Genomic DNA, 18,309 nt, shown 5'->3' on the forward strand with positions numbered 1-18,309 from the left:
ACTTCCACTAACAGGAAATGTCCATCTTTGTGTATTGTTTGACAGAAATTCTTTAAAATATTATTTTTTCGTATTGTAAATACTAAACACCGCGTTTTGCTCATTTCACCTTACGTATTACCACACTGGTTGTAGTTATGTATGACTATAGTTGGTTTATTTAAAGTTACACATATTCTTAAACTTTTTGATAAAGTACGCATTATTGCACTGCGGTTGTGAATGTTTGAAAGTCTGGGTGTGTATTTTATTGCTTTGCTGGATGATATATGCATATGCAGCTGTCATCACAATATTTTACCGAACAGCAATGTGGTTTAAGTTACTCACAGGATGATTCCTCAGTATCTTTTGCCTTTCTAGCACTGAATGCGCAGTTTTGGAGGAATTATTGAGAGTGTAATGTCGAATTGCTTGCTGTGTCACATTTAACTTCCATTCAGCTCCCTATTTCCACAATTCTTTAAGAACTTAGCATGTTTACATTCACAGTGTGAAAAGGTCAGGCTCTGTTCCTCTTTACCAACGCCACCATTTCCAACTCCCACTCAGGGCATAGCAGCTACTAAAAAACTTGTTCTAGGTAGCAGTGTGATATCAAAGGCAAACGTGTTTGCCTTTGGTGTCACACAGACGCATTCTTCAGACTTCATGCGTACAATATTTATTTATTGGCATCTCTAAATAGCCTACCTCAAAATTGGCCTACATTTCAGCAACAGCAGTTGGGCCTCACTAATAGCCAAAAACAATTCAGAGATGAACTATCGATGGCATGCGGCCTTAGGTTTACGGTCGTCATTTGATACAATAAATCGAAGACCAAAACATGGCTTGTTACAGTGTGCATAAAAAAATAATTTTACTGATGCATTGCATAAATAAACAAGCACTAGTAAAGACAATAGGTCTGCCATTGTCTGAGAGCTTTTTGACTTTGTTAGTGCTTGGTTTTGTCATGGTTTTGCAAAATTGTATAGCTGAGAAGCTACCAGCTCCTCATCAATAGAGCAAAATATAATGGCTAAAAGAAAAACTATTTTTTGGTCTCAAAAAGCACACACTGCCGTAGTAGTCCCTGGCACTGAAGGAAACTACTACACGTGTTCATGTGATCAGGTGAAAGAGTAGAACAACGCCACTCACAGTAAAGTTTTGTAATTGGTTATCATTAAAAAAAACATAATTTCACAAGATTTTGATCAAAACGCAAACTGTGCCAACTGCACTATCATATACATCGGCTCTGCGTCTGTTCTAATTGAGACAGTCTTAGTCACACGATGCCAATGCTACTTTTGCATCTATAATCAACAATATTACTTACTTCAGATTACATTCTAACATTTGAACAGACGTGGCTTGTTATGCTGATGAGTATGTACATATTTAACATGGAGATTGGTCTGTGTGATCAGTTAGCAATGCGATGTCTTGTGAAGCGCTGTAAAGCATGTCCTTGCATACTGTGTGATGTCATTGTATGTAATCAGTTAAATAGAGCCTATCAAAGAGCCGGAAAACAACTGGGCGTCAAGAGGTGTTCCTTGGCGTCATTCAGTCTTCTGCTAATAATCTTCAAAAGTGTACCACTAAAGACAATTAGGCCCATATTTATACTTTTTAGCGCTGCATTTGCGCCGCTTTTTGACGCAAAAGCAGCACAAATTTACAAAATACAATTGTATTTTGTAAGTTTGCGCCGCTTTTGCGTCAAAAAATGACGCAAATGCGGCGCTAAAAAAGTATAAATATGAGCCTTTCGGTTGGCCATCTCTTCGTTTCCCGCAAGCCTTCCTCTTGTGATTAAACTTTCTGGCAGAAACATTTCACAGGTGTGGTCATTAATAGCACCACAAACTTTTAAACAAAGGGGACACACTTGTACAAATGTTATTTCTTTAATAACCTGGAACCCTATTGTTTCTGGAAATGTACAGAATATTAAACAACCATAATGCAAGTTCGTCCATTACACGACATTTTAGGATGAAATAATTGTTTAAAAAGAACCCTGTATGCGATGTAACTTGGCATGGCTGCTGTCCGGTGCTCAGTTTCCTTTCCTTCTGCTGATAGTATAAACAGTCCTGCCAGTGGCGAAGTACATATTGCTCACTTTTGCCCAGGAAAAGAAGGATGGAAGAGCTAAGTTAGGAATGGCACATTTTTGTAACTTCTGACCAAACGGCCATTACTGGTAATTCTACTGTTTCCAGAACAGTTTAAGGAATCACAAAAGAAATAATCATCCTTGGGTAATAATAAATAAGACAAACAGTCGTACACTTCTCTTTTTTGTTTTGCATCAGTTAATGGTAGCTAAAACGCTACCGTGTAAATTTAATCACCACCATAGCAGTAGTAAACAAAACTGGTTACAGAGTACTGAAATTAGCATTACAAAAATATATCAACACAAAATGGTTCAATAAAAGTGAACTACAGTAAGGCACAATTGTTCTGTATTCAGAAAAGTCAGGTGTCTTCTGACAAGGCACAAATGGCTTTGTCAAGTGCTAAATATTGCATTTTAATTAAATGTCAGAGTTGATGATCAAACTTTTCAAATAATTAAAAACGTTTCAGGGATTTACAATAGCATGGAAATTTATCTTTCCAGCACAGAAAAGCAGGTCCATTTTTTAATGAAGCTGGGCGTCAAGATCATATTTCTCACAAAATTTATCGGTAAATGGAATACAAGTGAGGTACTCGCACCATTCACACTTGATCGGGTAAAAATAGAACAAAACCACTAATCCCGAGAACAGTCCAAAAAATATAAGCAGGAATATGATAATCTGGCAGCGTTTCCTATACAGGTCAAATTTGCCAAAACTAATGTATGGTAAGAAGGCAAAAGATAAGAAAAAACCACTGATGAAGCCTGAAATGTGTGCAAAGTTGTCGATCCAAGGAAGAAGGCCGAATGCAAACAGGAAAATCACAACTGCCAGCAGTTTGAAGAATGCACGCCATGGACTTGCCAGAATCTGCCAACTCTGAAAGAGTTCCACAAAGAGACACGCCAGAATTCCAAACTGAGATCCTGCTGGGCCAACCTACCAAAGGACAACAGATTAGTACATTAACCAGATGGCACATTTAAGCTGTTTATCTTTACCATTGATGACTTTATTAGCAGCGAACATCAGAAGGCAAACACCTGGTCTTTCAGTCTGCATCCACAAGACTCATAGCAAAACCTCTGCAGCAAAAGATAATACTTTCATGTTTATTTTTTATTGCATACTCACTTGCAGATCAAGCTATCTACTTTACATAAACTTCGAGAGCTTACTAGCACATATCATTGCAAAGATTTACCATCAGAGTTTAGGAATAATTCTCATATCACTGAATTTACACAGGAAGCAGGCCATATAGATTGTTGGTTTTACAATTTCACATCAAATTTTTCTGTTTTCTATCCTCCTCCTTCAAAGCCATCATCTTGTTTAGTTATCTTTGATTATGTGATATACATTTTTTTTTATATAATGCGAGACCCCCCGTTCCACCCTTTTTTCCTTATCCTTTTCCTTTTTTAAATTGCTTACCAGGTATATTCCCTTTGAAGGCCCATTTTTCCATTTCAACTCCACCTATTCCTTACACCATGGTCGTCCCAAAAGAGCCAAATCACAGAAAGATTTTCAAGATATCCTCATAAAATATATGCACATATAGTGAATCGAAAATGAACTATTATGCCTAATCAGTGGGTATTATGAAAACCAGCCTGGATTTGACTCCCTTTTTCTTATGTTGGAGACCCCTGCCTTACGTTATACCTATCACCCATCCTAACCTTATATATGTTTCCTTGTCCCTCGCCCTACTACTATCACAAAATGTTTCCCTTTACTTTTAATAAAACTTTTACATTAACTTTTAATGTAATACTTATCTATATCTGCCCTGTTGGAAACGGCCCTTTCTGCAGTGTTATCCCCAAACGTTTTGCCTTTCTCCACCTATTTTTCTGACCTTTTTGTTGGCTCTAGGACTCTGGGGACTTTACCGCTGCTAATCAGTGCTAAAGTGCATGTGCTCTCTCCCCAGAAACTTGGTATAGCTGACTTACACCTGTTTGACATATTTAATGTACCTGTAAGTCCCTTCTAAAGTGGTATACCATGTCCCCAGGTCCTGTAAATTAAATGCTACTAGTGGGCCTGTAGCACTGATTGCACCACTTACAGAAGGAGCCTTTCAAATCTGTCTAAAATCTGCCACTGAAGTGCCTGCATGCGCAGAATACTGCCACACTGACTTGGCAAGTTAAACTACTTGCCAAGGCCTAAACTCCCTTTTTACTAAACCTATGTCACCCCTAAAATAGTCCCCAGATAGCACCACTGGGCAGGGTGCTATGCATGTAAAAGGTAGGATATATATTTCTATGTGTTACATGTCCTAGTAATGACTAAAAGCCTATTTGGGTTTTCACTACTGTGAGTGCTGCTCCTCCCATGGGTTTGCATTGGGAAATCCCTTATATATTTTAGGTGGTAATTAAGTGGTAATTTCTGAACTGTGAGGAGTAGCGTGGGCATGTTTGGTATGTTTGGACTGGTAGCAAGAAATTCTGCTTACTGGTGTAGATGAATTTTACATTACTATTTTAGAAATGCTACTTTTAGAAAGTTGGTATTTCTCTGTGCTTATAACTCTAGTGCTTTGCAGTCTGACTCCAATTCACGTCTGGGGCAGAGTGACAGCTACACTTGGTGCATAATTTCCAGTCAGCCATCACACAGGAGGGGCTGGGTGTGACAGAGACATCTGCATACTGACAGTCATCCTGGGTTGGAGAAAGGGAGGGTTGTTCACACCTTACATGACAACAGGCTGTGTCCTTCCCTCACACAATATGCTGATTACCCTCTACTGATGTCTGGAGATAGGGCTGGGTTGAAAGGGTGTTGTGCTTCACTTGAAAGGGTTCTTTTGAAGTCACCACCTGAACAAAGGCATTTTTGTAGTATAAGTACAGGGGCTCTAACCCCATGATTTTGTAGCACTTTTGGAACTTGCACTGACTTCTGTCAGAAGGACTGATGAGCTGCAAAAATACTCATCTAGAATGCTCTTCTGCTGTTGCCCTGCTTCCTCCTGCTGCTTCGTGGCATAAAGGACTCACTGCATTGCTTTTCTGCATGTTGCCCTGCTGCCAGCTGCCCCCTGACTTTAGTCTAACCAAGCTTTCCCAGGCTGCACAATTGCCAGAGGACTGCTTAATTACTGGGACGAACTGCCATTGGCCTCAATTGCTTACAGGTGCTGGCTTGCCTGTCTGCTGCCTGCCCTGCTTTGTGCTCAAGTGCTCCCCAAGGGGCCCCAGTGCAGGGTGGGCGCTGTTCTCAGCCCCTTGTCTGCATCACCCTAGTGCCAGGGAGCCTTTTATACTTTCATGTTCCTTGTTGTCATTAAGTGCGTTGTGAGCACTTTATCTTCTCCCTGAGTATGGGAAGTGCCGGCAATTGCCCCAACCTTTCCCCAAACCAGTGCATAGTGAGCACTTTTTGTTTCCCTTCTCCATCGTGTGTGGATCAGCCTACAGCATGGACCTCCCCACTGAGGGGACTGCAACGGACAACATGGCGAGGTGAGGTTCTGTTCTGAGGCAAGCCTTTCCTGGTACTCTGTGTAGACCCATGCTGCTGGAAGCCCCCCTGGCATGCCCCTATTCCTACTGAGGAGACGCAGAGAGCAGAGCTTGCGGGGATTCCCTATCATCACCGTGGGCTACCATCATGGGTAAAGGGAGCGAGCGGGTCCCCAGGAAAGCAGGGATCGCCTTGTCGGCCTGACTTGCTTAGCCAGTGAAATCGCCTTCCCCACCTCCCCGACAGCACGACGGGTGAACCGGGCCCCGGGGGAAGTCCTTCAGCCATCCTGCACTCCTCTGTGGGTGGCCCGGTGTTTGCCACATAAGGCCGGGGTGGGGTTGGTTGAGAGAATACTGCTGATTACTCGTGCTGGTGGAGGTACGCTTTGGGTACCCCGCCACTCTCCACCATTGTCCTCTGGATGGCGCTGTCGTATACCTATGACGCCCTAACGCGGGGAGGACTGGACAAGGCCTCTCCATGTGGAACCCGCAGTTAGTACCTTCCTCTTTCTTTTCTTAAAGGCGTTTGGGGGCACTTGATGTGGGTCTATGAGATATGTTAAAATATAAGGAACGGCGTAATTTTTTGCAGCTTCTTTTAACGCCTGCACAGAGCAGGTGTCAAAAGGGAGCACACCATTGCTTTCAACTGGCCCCTATGTACTGTGGCAAAATGTTGGCGCTATTCCTACACAGTACATCAATAGCATCAAAAGGTTTGACGCTACTGCCCCAGCCTGCGCCATGGTGCACGTATATTAAATATGGCGCAAACATGGTGGCGGTAGGGGGGCGCTAAGGGGCGCAAGAAAAGTGGCGCTGCATTGGTTGTTATATTTTTAAATAACCCGGTGTGGTGTATTTATTGTGTCACCGGTTTGAGTGTTTCATAAATGCTTTACACATGACGTCTGAGGATAAGCCTGACTTCTCTGTTCCAAGCTACTAGGGCGTGAGCACAGGTTATCCTTAGGGTGTAACTAACTTCCCCTGGCTAGAGTGGTGGGTTCTGCCTTGCTTAGGTATATACCCTTGCCAACCAGAAACTCCATGTCCCAATTTGTACCTACTATAACCAGAGATTTTTAAATGTCAAACCTTTACACCAGTAAAAAAGACATGTCACTGTTGAAAACAACTACTTAATTGACAGCATATTTTTAATTGTTGAAATTACTTGCTTTTAACTTCAAAAGTAAGTATCCCATTTTAAATGTAGTTCAAAATATATTTACCTCAGCTCTGTATGGCAGGAATATAGCACTGGTGAGATTACCAGTGATTCCACTGAGAAGGTAGATGATGGAGATGCGGTGCCAGCCTGCTAATTTTTCTAAGTCTCGTAAAATAGTTAACTGGAAACACACGGACACTAAACAGTGTAGGATTCTGCAATGGAAGAATGTACAGACAATAAAACAATTAAGAAAATTACGTAACATATTTGGACTACTGCTTAATGTTAGCTATATAAAATAGTAATTTGATTATTTAGATTTACACTGCAACCAGGATACCGTCTAGGGTGACATGCGTGTTTCATAAATAATCATAGGACAACATAACCGGAAGTTAACTAGTGGAGTCACAATGAAGAAGGTAGAGAAGGTTTGATTGTAATAGTGGATAGAATTCCAGTAAAAGTATATAGAAAGGAGTAGTTAATATTGGAGACATCCAAAAAGAAGTGTGAAGAGATCTAATTGTGTTTGTTATTGGTGAAAATTTCAACTTATATGGGTAAGCACCAGCAGAAGAAAACAGTACAAATCTACTTTGCAGTACAGTAAGGAGTAAGGTTCCAAATGCAGAATTAAATATGTGTAAATTGATACATCAATTAAAACAATTAATTGAACTTATATGAAGAAGCACAAGTATAAGTGATCACGGATTTTGTACATTTCAGTAAGAGGTTTTAGTGCTTGTGAGTCTGGCCAGGTCCTGGCTTGCGTTGACTTTGAAAGTGTGGGTGACACAAAAAGCCTAATTTAGATGTTGGTGGATAGGTTACTCTTTCACAATGGTGACGGATAGCTGTGACGCAGTACCCGTCTGCCGAGATCTAAATCGGGCCCAAACACTTTACACTAAAGAAGGACTAAAATGTTTTTTTTCAGTCCACACAGTTGCAAAAGAGTAGTTATTCTGCATGTCTTGCAAATGGCCTGAGTTTATATTTCTGGGTAGACCCATGTATTATGAAGACAAGGTTTCTCCTTGACAGACAGCACTGGACATGTTTTAATCAACACAAATACAAATAATGTTAACACATAAGTTCAGGATGGGGTAATAGCACTAGTCGGAGATAAAAAAAAAAAAAACACAAAGTCTCTATTGTGATTCCCCAGGTTTTTTAATTTTCCTTCATAGCAGTGTAAGCACTTTGAAAGTATTTCAGCCTTGGCATGTTGTTCCTGTGACATTGCATCCCTGCTCTATCTGCGGTGCTCTGGAGGTCACACAAACTCTCAAGGATGGACATTAAAACCTTGCTATTAAAACTCGGTGGAGTTGGAAAACAGCAGTCTAGATGAGGTCCTGAAAGTAGGGACTTTCATGATTTAAAAGAAAATTGGAAGTTCCTGAGAGCTTTGGGGTTTGAAGTAATAAAAGGGTGCCTAAAGATAAATTTAAGCGAGAACGGTGCTGATTATTCACTTAAGTGATTGCGTTTTAAGGCAGACTGCAAATATCCAGCCTCTGTATGAATTAAAGCCAGTCAATAACATAGCCTTACAGTCTGTTGCTGAGGGCTACACCCGTTTTTAAAAGTCCTGTAATCGAATTATTGACCCAAGCTGCAATTGAGGGCCTATAACAAAAGAGAGGGCCTTTAACAACCTGTAAAGTCTGGGGCAACAGGGCTAAAAGGACTTTAGAACAGTGGTTCGTAACCTTTTGACTTCGGTGGGCCCCTACTTAATCATAACTGGTACCCTTGGACCCTCACTGACTTAATGTTGGAACCTCGGGACCACCACTGAGTCATTATTGGAACCCGGGGAACCTGGCCTAAGCAACTTCGATGATTTGCACTGCAAAACGATATACAAAAATACATAAACAAGCATTCATCAAACAAATACACAAATGATGGTGTATCATTTAATTCACAAATATAAAAAAACGAAATTTAAATTTAAATGGGAAGGTTGAACCTTTTTTAAAATTTATCTGAGGCCACCCATCGTTCATACCATATTCTGTTTGATGCGCTTGCACTGCTCCCACAAATCAATCCGACCATACCAACTACATTTTTAGCCTACAATTTCAAATTCCTCCACATTTAAAGAACAGTTGACATTTTTAAAATCTATATTTTGCTTCTTTATTTACACACTCTGTATTAATCTGTTAATATTATTTAAGCCGTTGCAGACCCCCTGAGTAGGCACCACGAAACCCAGGGTTCCCCCGTTCGCAGGTTAAGAATCATTGTTTTAAAACATTCCATCCACTGAAGGTAGAATGTACTAAATTAAAAATGGGGAAACAGAAAGACAAAGATTGGAATATTGAAGATTTATACCAGCCGTTAGAACATTGGAATGTTGTGAGCACCATTGAAAACAATGGAGTCCTCGGGTTTCTAATGGGCGGTAGAAGCCTGGAGTGCCAACATTCCAATGTTATTGTTCTGAGTTGTTGCTGTGAACAAAGGCCTCAGGAGGCCAGGGGAATTACAATGCCCTCGGGTTTCGTGAGACCTTTGTTTTATTTATTAGAATATTCTGCCCTCTAGTTGCAGAATGTTCTAATAGCCTTGTAGCCTTCCATAGCTGGCCTATACCGTCATTAATGTACCGCTCCCTTGTTAAAGGCCCTTGCCTTTTATAGCCGTCTATAGTGGGCTATAAGGCTATATTATTAGTCGTGAGCCACGCCATTGTCTTCAATGAAGCTCCTAACAGTGTAATATTCTAGTGGTTTTTGGAACACTGTAATATTATGAAAGTCAATGAAGACAATGAAGTGGCTGTGGGCTAATAATAGCTGAGATAGATCTTCTGCTCCTACATTACAATGCTTTTTCTGTTTCTCTTTTATTTTACAACATTTTACCTCAGTGGTGGAAATGTTCTAAAAGCTTTTTAGACCGTCTGATTTGGGCTATAATGGTTGTTAAGCCCCTTCTCCCTCTTTATAGGCCCTTACTACAAGACAGGAGAGGGCCTTTAACAATTGTTATGGGTCTCAGCAGTGGGCTACATTATTATACCGAGTGGAACACTGAGAGCTGGCCAGCCAATCAGAATGCCCCTCTCCTGGCTATATGGCTATACTTAGCACTACAGGCCTACATACGGAGCAGTCTGTGGCCTGCCAGCTGCCAAAGTCACTTCTATGAGTGGTAGTCTGGTTTGGAGCACTTCAAGGAAAAGAACAGCCTGTCCCTTGAATGTATGACTAAAAAAGATCCATCCTTCCACACCACTCTCTCAGGCAGGCTTTTTTGTAGTAACCGCTGGTTCACACATTGCAGATAGTGTTCTTCTTATTTTGGTGAAAGGAAAGATTAATCTGCCAAAGAGATGTTAAAAAACACGAAGAACCAGAGGCTGTGTTTTGGGCCCCAAACTACCATGAGGGTAATTAACAGCTGGTATTGCCAGCACGTGCAGGCAATAATGCTTAAATATCTAAGGTATTGGCATACATACACACAATTCTTCCTTTCTATCTCATCAGTGTCCCACAACAGTCTACAGCTTTTTTGTAGAAGAGAACTGCTGACATGCACATGAGGAAGACAGTGCGAGTTAACAGGCCCATGCGTGGGCCTCCAATGAAGCCAACAGTAAATGTTGACTGCAAGACTGAACGTCTCATTGCCTTATATTTCCTACAATGCTACAAATGCCCAACATCAGTGAACAAGGTAGTGAGAATATTTGATGCAGCAGCAAGAGTTCACTCATGACGTGTGTACTACTCTTCTCCGAGGCCTCCGTTTTCAGATAGGTCAAACTGATAGTCAATATACTCCTTTGTTAAAGTGAACGCATGCAAGGCAACCTCTAGTACATGAATCCCAGGTCTGTATAGCAAGTGAAAAGGAAACTGGACAGGGAAAGAAAAACAGGGATTTACAATTAAATTCTATCAATGATCTCTAGACTCTTCGGTGTCTGCACTACTACTTTAATTTCTACAAAGGGGTGACTATTACTTGTGTGAATCCACAAACGTTCCCGGTGGTTGAAGGGAAAGCACACTGGGAATGTGATGGGGCATATTCCTCTGCTGCAATTTCCTCACTGCCTACCTGCACATAATGTACAATTTAGGCGCTGGGGAAATGAACCCAGTGAGAAAAAGTACACTTTGTATTTTCAGTTTTTGTAGCCTAAAGGTGATCTATTCTCCTTCCCATCTTGGAAGTGAAGCTTCTGCAGAAATAAAAATCTGGGACAAGGGGGCGAATCGGTGTTTGTTAATGCAGCAAGTATGCCTTGATCTGCCCACTTCCACACTCACGGTGGTGGTCGGACCGCTGCCAAAGCGCCACTGTCTGACCTCCAGCACCGCCACTTTTTTACCAGCCCTTTGTGTGGGATCTACTGCTGCAGTTTCTCTGCATTTGAGGCAAACCATTCATGTTTGTCAGGAATTCTTCTCTGAATTAATGACAAGAAGGAATTAAGGGGGTCATTACGACCTTGGGGCCCGCCAAGATCGGACCGCCGGGCGGCCGCCAAAGCGGCCGCACTCCCGCCGCTGCTATTTGGAGATCCCCGCTGGGCTGGCGGGCGGAAACCTGGTTTCCGCCCGTCGGCCCAGCGGGGATCTCGGCCGCAACACAGGAGCCGGCTCCAAATGGAGCCGGCGGTGTTGCGGCTGTGTGACGGGTGCAGTTGCACCCGTCGCTCTTTTCACTGTCTGCTATGCAGACAGTGAAAAGCTCCATGGGGCCCCTGCACTGCCCATGCCGGTGGCATGGGCAGTGCAGGGGCCCTGCGACTCCCCTTTCCGCCATCCTTTTCCTGGCGGTTCAAACCGCCGGTGGATTATCACCGCCGGGGCAAATGTGGGAGAATACCGCCGGCCCCGGCGGTGCGACCGCGGCGCTTCCGCCGCAGTCGTAATAGCCCAGGAAGCACCGCCAGCCTGTTGGCGGTGCTTCCGTCATTCTAGCCCTGGCGGTTTCGTACCGCCGGGGTCAAAATGACCCCCTAAGTCATTTTTAGCCATAAGCGTTAGGGCCGAAAAGTGGCTCTGTGAATCAGACTCTGAGGTGCATCAATTTGTACTGTAAAGAACGGCTGTACTTAAATGTCAGCAACCAAAACTGCAGTGCGCTACAAAACACTTGTCAGAAGCTGCTTGCGAAAAAGTACTCGTATCATTTGTCAATACTTGCCCTGCATGGAGGAACAAAGACAGCCAAAGCCTGTAGAATTGATCTGGAATCTCGGGGTTCAGGAAAGGCAGGAGTCCGCATACGTCATCCATACAATGCACCTGAAACATACAATGTATACAAACAAATTTATCACTTTTTAAAAAGTGGCATAGCATGCTTGATACTTTGGGGATCATTTTGTATTTTTGGTTCCATGCAGAGATTAAACCAATCATGCTCCTCGAGTTAGGCAAATAGGAAGACTTCAGGATTATTTCTTGGAGTGAAAGTGGAAAAAACATATCTTATTTTTATAAAAACTGTTCCCATGCATGCATAGTAAGAATCATATTTATTTTATTTTTCTGCGATAGCATAGCATTCATGTCACATTTTTTAAGGCTTTGAGATATATACTTTGAAGAAGAAGTTACTTACCTGTGATAACATCTTATCTGCTAGAGGCTATATCAAGCTAGAGACTCCTTCCTTTAGAATTATCCCAGAAGTCAGACTGGATCCAGATGATTTTTTGTGAGCAGTACCCCCTACGTGCTGGTAGGTGGCGTTGATTGGCTCCGCATGCGTTGTCGGTGTCATCTGCACCAGAAGTGACGTCTGTGGCATCTATATATGCGCCACCCTGGCGCACTGACAAGCCATGAAGAAAACTGACAAATAGTGTGGAAATCTAAGGCCCTGAAAGGGAAATAGTCCTGTCGCTACAAATCAATTCGTAGAGGGGGGAGAAATGGGTGCGGCGGTAAGGAATCTGCAGCGAGATATAGGGCCAGATGTATCATGCATTTTTGCATTTTGGTATGTATGAATTCCAATTTGCCATTCGGTAACTTGTTACCAAATTGCAAATTGGAATTGCGACTACATACCGATTTGGTATTAGGAAGGGGCGAGTCAAGGGCGTCCCTTCCTAATACCAAATCGCAGCGGTATGTAGGAATGTTCTGTGACCGATATGCGTTCGCAAAACATTCACATTTTACCACCTACTTTGAGTAGGTGGTAACCCATTCGCAAACAGGAAGGGTTCCCATAAGGAACCCTTCCCCTTTGTGAATGCATGCAAAAACACTGACCACTGCCTACTCTTAAAAAATGAAAAGGAAACTTTTCATTTTTCTTTTTTAAACGCATCCCTTTTCCTTTAAGGAAAATGGGCTGCGTTTCAAAAAAACAAAGATTGCTTTATTTAAAAGCAATCACAGACATGGTGGTCTGCTGAGCTCAGCAGGCCAACATCCTTGTGATTATAGCCATTCACAATGGGTCGCAAATTGTGACCTACCTCATGAATATTATTGAGGTAGGTCGATTTGCGAGCCACTGGGAATCGCTAAATGAAACTCCTGGAGTTTCATACATTCAAATAGCGATTGCGATTCACAGATAATTGCAATTAGGTAATCACTATTTGGAAAAATGATACATCTGGCCCATAATCTCTACCAGATAAGGCGTTACCAACGCTGCAGATTTCTTACTTTAGAATAGATACCCAAGCAATACCATTCCCAGGGGTGGGTCTGAGGACCAATTTCAAATGAGGAAGTTCTGCAGGAACGAATGGGCAAAATGCCTGTCACGATGGACCTGACTGTCCTGGCAGTAATGTTTGGTAAACATGTGCAGGGAAGCGCACGTTGCTACCCGGCAGATATCCAGAACTGGAACTCTGTGTGCTAGCGCAGTGGTTGCGGCTTTGGCTCTGGTAGAATGAACATGCAAGCCCTCAGGGGGTTGCTTCTCAGCCAGTGCACAGCAGATTTTAATGCAGAGCACAGACCATCTAGAGATGCTCCTTTTCTGCACAGCACAACCCTTTTTAGCTCTGACATAACCCACGAAGAGTTGATCATTCACCTGAAATTGCTGTGTGCCATTAAGGTAGAATGACAATGCTCATTTGGGGTTCAGACGATGGAGACATTCCTCATTCTTGGAAGGGTGAGGCGGAGCATAGAAAGTAGGCACGGTGATGGACTAACCTACATGAAAGGGCGTGCCCACCTCTGGAAGAAAGGAAGCCTATGTATGAAGCACCTCTTTGTCAGGATGAATAGATAAATTGGGTGGCTTAGATGACAAGGCATGTAGCTCACTAACTCATCGGTGAGATGTTATAGTCATGAGGAAAGTCGTATTGATGGTGGGCAACTGCAGGGGACAATTGTGAAGTGACTCAAAGGGAGAGATATCAAGAATGTGAGAACCAGATTCAAGTACCACTGAGGCATGATCAAGCGAAAAGGAGGAAAAAGATGAACTAAACTGTTAGAAATGTGTCTCTAGTTGGCAGTGGTTTGCACCTTGCTCAAGTAAGGACCCTCACTCTAGATTGGGTAAGGGAGCCACACAGCTAAGATAACCCCTGCTCTTTCCCTTGGTATCTTGACACGAGCAGTCAGGCTTATCTCAGAGGCAATGTGTAAAGTATTTGTACACACACACACACACAGTAACACAGTGAAAACACTACAAAAGGACTCCATAGCAGTTTAGAACAATAGCCATTAGTTATCTGAGTAAAACAAGACCAAAACAACAAAAATCCAACATACAAAAGTCAAACTATCTCTTTTTAAAAATGTAAGCAAGTCTTAATCCATAGGAATAAAAGGATGCATCTCTTTAGCACAAAGTACCTTTAATGTGTCAAAAACAAAGGCAATGCGGGCCAGAGGGGAGGTGAGGTACAGGAAAAGCAAAGTTTGTTAGTGCACAGTGGAGGTGATTCGTCAATTCTTTACTCACAGTTGAGATAATGCGTTGGTTCCTTACTGGCAGGGGAGGTGATGCATCGATTCTTTCCTTGCTAGAACACCAATGCGTCAATTTCCGGACACTCGGCCTTGGCTCCTTACTGCTGTGCAGGGTCGATGAAAAATTGGCATCCAGGGATGATGCAGCGAAAATCCAGACATGCTGTGTTGATGGGACTGTGGTAAAACAGGCACTGCATCGATTCTTCAGCCGTAAGAGGCTCTGCGTTGATTCTTCTGGCGCAGTGTGTTGATTTTCTCCTTCAGATAACCAACTTGCACTTCCAAGGGCCCAGGGACTGGAGTTGGAACCACATGGCAAGTTAGGACTCTCAGCAGAAGAACCCAGGCACTGGCAGATGAAGTCTTTGATGTCTCTAAGACTACTTAACAGGAAGCAAGCTCAGTCCAAGTCCTTGGAGAACCATTGGAAGCAGGATGTAGAAAGCCATGTCCAGTCCCTTCACTCCCAGGACAGAAGTAGCAAGTATCAGGCCAGCACAACAAAGCAACTGAAGGAGTGGCAGTCCTTCCTACAGGATCCAGCTCTTCTTCCTGGCAGAATGTCCTCAGTCCAGAAGGATTCTAACTTTATGGGGTCAGAGGTCCAGTACTTATACCCAGTTCTGCCTTTGAAGTAGGCACACTTCAAAGGAAAGTCTTTGTAGTGCACAAGACCCTTGCCTTTCCTACCCTGGACCCAGACAATGCAGACTGCTTTGTGTAAGGATGGGCAAAGCCCTATTCAGGTGCAAGTGTCAGCTCCTCCCACCACTCTAGCTCAGGAAGACCAATCAGGATATGCAGGGCACACCTCAGCTTCCTTTGTGTGACTGTCTAGAGTGAATTCACAAACAGCCCAATTGTCATCCTGACCCAGACGTGTATTCCATAGACAGGCAGAGGCACAGCCTGAGTAGCAAGAAAATGCCCACTTTCTAAAAGTGGAATTTTCAAACTTACAATTAAAAAACCAACCTCACCAAAAGTTGTATTTTTAAATTGTGAGTTCAGAGACCCCGAAATCCATATCACTATCTGCTCCAAATGGGAAACTGCACTTAAAGGTTATTTCAAGGCAATCCCCATGCTACCCTATGGGAAAGACAGTCTTTGAAATACTGTGAAAAAAATAGCTATTTCACTATCAGGACATGTAAAACACACCAGTACATATCCAACTTTTTAAATGCACTGCATCCTGCCCGTGGGGCTGCCATGGGCCTACTTGAGGTGTGCCGTACATGTGGTAAAAGGGAAGGTTTGGGCCTGGCAAGTGGTGCACTTGCCAGTACAAAATAGTAGTAAACTGCACACACAGATACTGCAGTGGCAGGCCTGAGACATGTTTACATGGCTACTCATGTGGGTGGCACAATCAGTGCTGCAGGCCCACTAGTAGCATTTGATTTACAGGCCCTGGGTACACATAGTGCTCTTTACTAGGGACTTACTAGTAAATCAGATATGACGACCATGGATAAATCAATCACCAATACTGTTTAGTCAGGGAGCACCTGCACTTTAGCACTGGTCAGCAGGGGTAAATTGTCCAGGGTTCTAAAGCCAGCAAAAACAAAATGCAGCACACAGACACAACCAGGAGGTCAGGGGCAACAAGTTTGGGGATAACCCTGCAAAAAGGGTTATTTCCAACACCAACCTTTCAAGAATCTATGTACGATAGGAGATTTGAAAAGAGACGGGTAATCAGAGTAACTTAGGAATACAGAGCTAGCAGAAAGATAACACATACGAGTGCCCAAAGCAGAGCAAAGAGAAAGAATGAAGAGAAGAACCTGAGAAAGGAAGACAGAGAGCTGATTAACATTTCTGTCAAAACACCAGGCCACTCATTTTTCCAACAGCCGGCGTATACTGGCTTGGTGAAGGAACGCCTGGCTGTCAAGATGACGTTGCACATTTCGGTTCGGAAGGTTAAAGGCTGTCAATTGCTGCTGCCCAATCGCTATGCAAAAAGGTGGAGACTGGACAGGTTTGGTGGAGAACCCTCCCCTGCTGCTGCGACATAAGATCCTTCCAAAGGGGCAGCCTGATCAGAGGATTGATTGTCATACTCAGTAGCTTAGGATACCAGACTTTCTATGCCCAATCCGGGGCCACAAGGATAATGCGGGCCTGGTCGGGTGGGAAGACATACAGGAGGACTGAGCTCCAGGAACAGGATGGCGGGAACGGGTGTCGTGGGGCCCCTGGGGGCCCCTGCGCTGCCCATGCCACTGGCATGGCTGGCCCAGCGGGAAAGTCGGAATGAGCGTTGCGGTCTGTTGACCGCGGAGCGGTCTTCCGACGGGGTTACTTTGGCGGGCGGCCTCCGCCGCCCGCCAAAGTCGGAATGACCCCCAGAGTCTGTACACACATCAGCATGACAGCGCTGGTGGCAGAACTGGTGGATTACAAAGGGAAACACCCACAAGCTGTGCTACTCTCCAAAGGAATGCTTCATTAACGTTTGCCTTAAAAAAGAGGGGGCCTGATTCACAAACTGTACTTTATTTTGTAGTACTACAAGACTTACTACAAAGTACTATTCACAAACTGCACTTTGTAGTAACTTACACTTTTGACTAAGTTTACTACTTTTCGGAAATTCATATGCTGCACATTTATAGTAATTTACCCTTTTTGTAGTATGTCCCTACCTCCATTATTTTCCATGGGGAGGTGTTGCAGTATCAGTGTTTGGCCATATTTAGTGCTGTACTTACTAGAAAAATTTAAGTTACTACAAAAGTGAAAACTACTGCAAAAGTGCAGCTTGTGAAAGTGTAAACGTACTCAATGGTGCAAGTTGCCTTTGTGAATCGGGCCCATAGTGTGTGGACATGGCCTGTGAGTTATTGTAACCATTCTGTTGCTAACTGAGGCACCAACCGAAGTTCAAATATTATTTCTTACAGCGCTTCTCAGTGAATTGGAAAAGTTCATTTATCAACTGTAAAGAAATGGCTCCTTGTTGCAGTTACCCCCCACTTTTTGCCTGATACTGATGCTGACTTGACTGAGAAGTGTGCTGGGACCCTGCTAACCAGGCCCCAGCACCAGTGTTCTTTCACCTAAAATGTACCATTGTTTCCACAATTGGCACAACCCTGGCACCTAGGTAAGTCCCTTGTAACTGGTACCCCTGGTACCAAGGGCCCTGATGCCAGGGAAGGTCTCTAAGGGCTGCAGCATGTCTTATGCCACCCTAGGGACCCCTCACTCAGCACAGACACACTGCTTGCCAGCTTGTGTGTGCTGATGGGGAGAAAATGACTAAGTCGACATGGCACTCCCCTCACGGTGCCATGCCAACCTCCCACTGCCTGTGGCATAGGTAAGTCACCCCTCTAGTAGGCCTTACAGCCCTAAGGCAGGGTGCACTATACCACAGGTGAGGGCATATGTGCATGAGCACTATGCCCCTACAGTGTCTAAGCAAAACCTTAGACATTGTAAGTGCAGGGTAGCCATAAGAGTATATGGGCTGGGAGTCTGTCAAAAACGAACTCCACAGCCCCATAATGGCTACACTGAATACTGGGAAGTTTAGT

The 18,309-nt window shown here is 43.5% G+C and overlaps 1 protein-coding gene across 3 annotated transcripts in view; it reads right to left on the reverse strand.

Annotated features, from left to right (window-relative positions):
- Positions 1–1,884: 1,884 nt before the first annotated feature.
- The window catches only part of RHBDF1 (rhomboid 5 homolog 1), a 337,002-nt gene continuing 320,577 nt past the window's right edge, over positions 1,885–18,309 (reverse strand). For 2 of the 3 annotated variants that reach the window (XM_069210376.1, XM_069210377.1), the window contains exons 16-18: positions 11,991–12,091; positions 6,856–7,009; positions 1,887–3,065 (exon numbers count right to left, since the gene is read on the reverse strand). In XM_069210376.1, coding sequence (XP_069066477.1) covers positions 2,646–3,065; positions 6,856–7,009; positions 11,991–12,091 — 675 coding nt within the window. In that variant the 3' untranslated portion in view covers positions 1,887–2,645. Of the gene's footprint in view, positions 3,066–6,855; positions 7,010–11,990; positions 12,092–18,309 lie in introns of all 3 variants that reach the window. The other variant, XM_069210378.1, reaches the window with a different exon arrangement.

The sequence above is a fragment of the Pleurodeles waltl genome, chromosome 10, assembly GCF_031143425.1.
Source record: "Pleurodeles waltl isolate 20211129_DDA chromosome 10, aPleWal1.hap1.20221129, whole genome shotgun sequence".
Taxonomy (NCBI): domain Eukaryota; kingdom Metazoa; phylum Chordata; class Amphibia; order Caudata; family Salamandridae; genus Pleurodeles; species Pleurodeles waltl.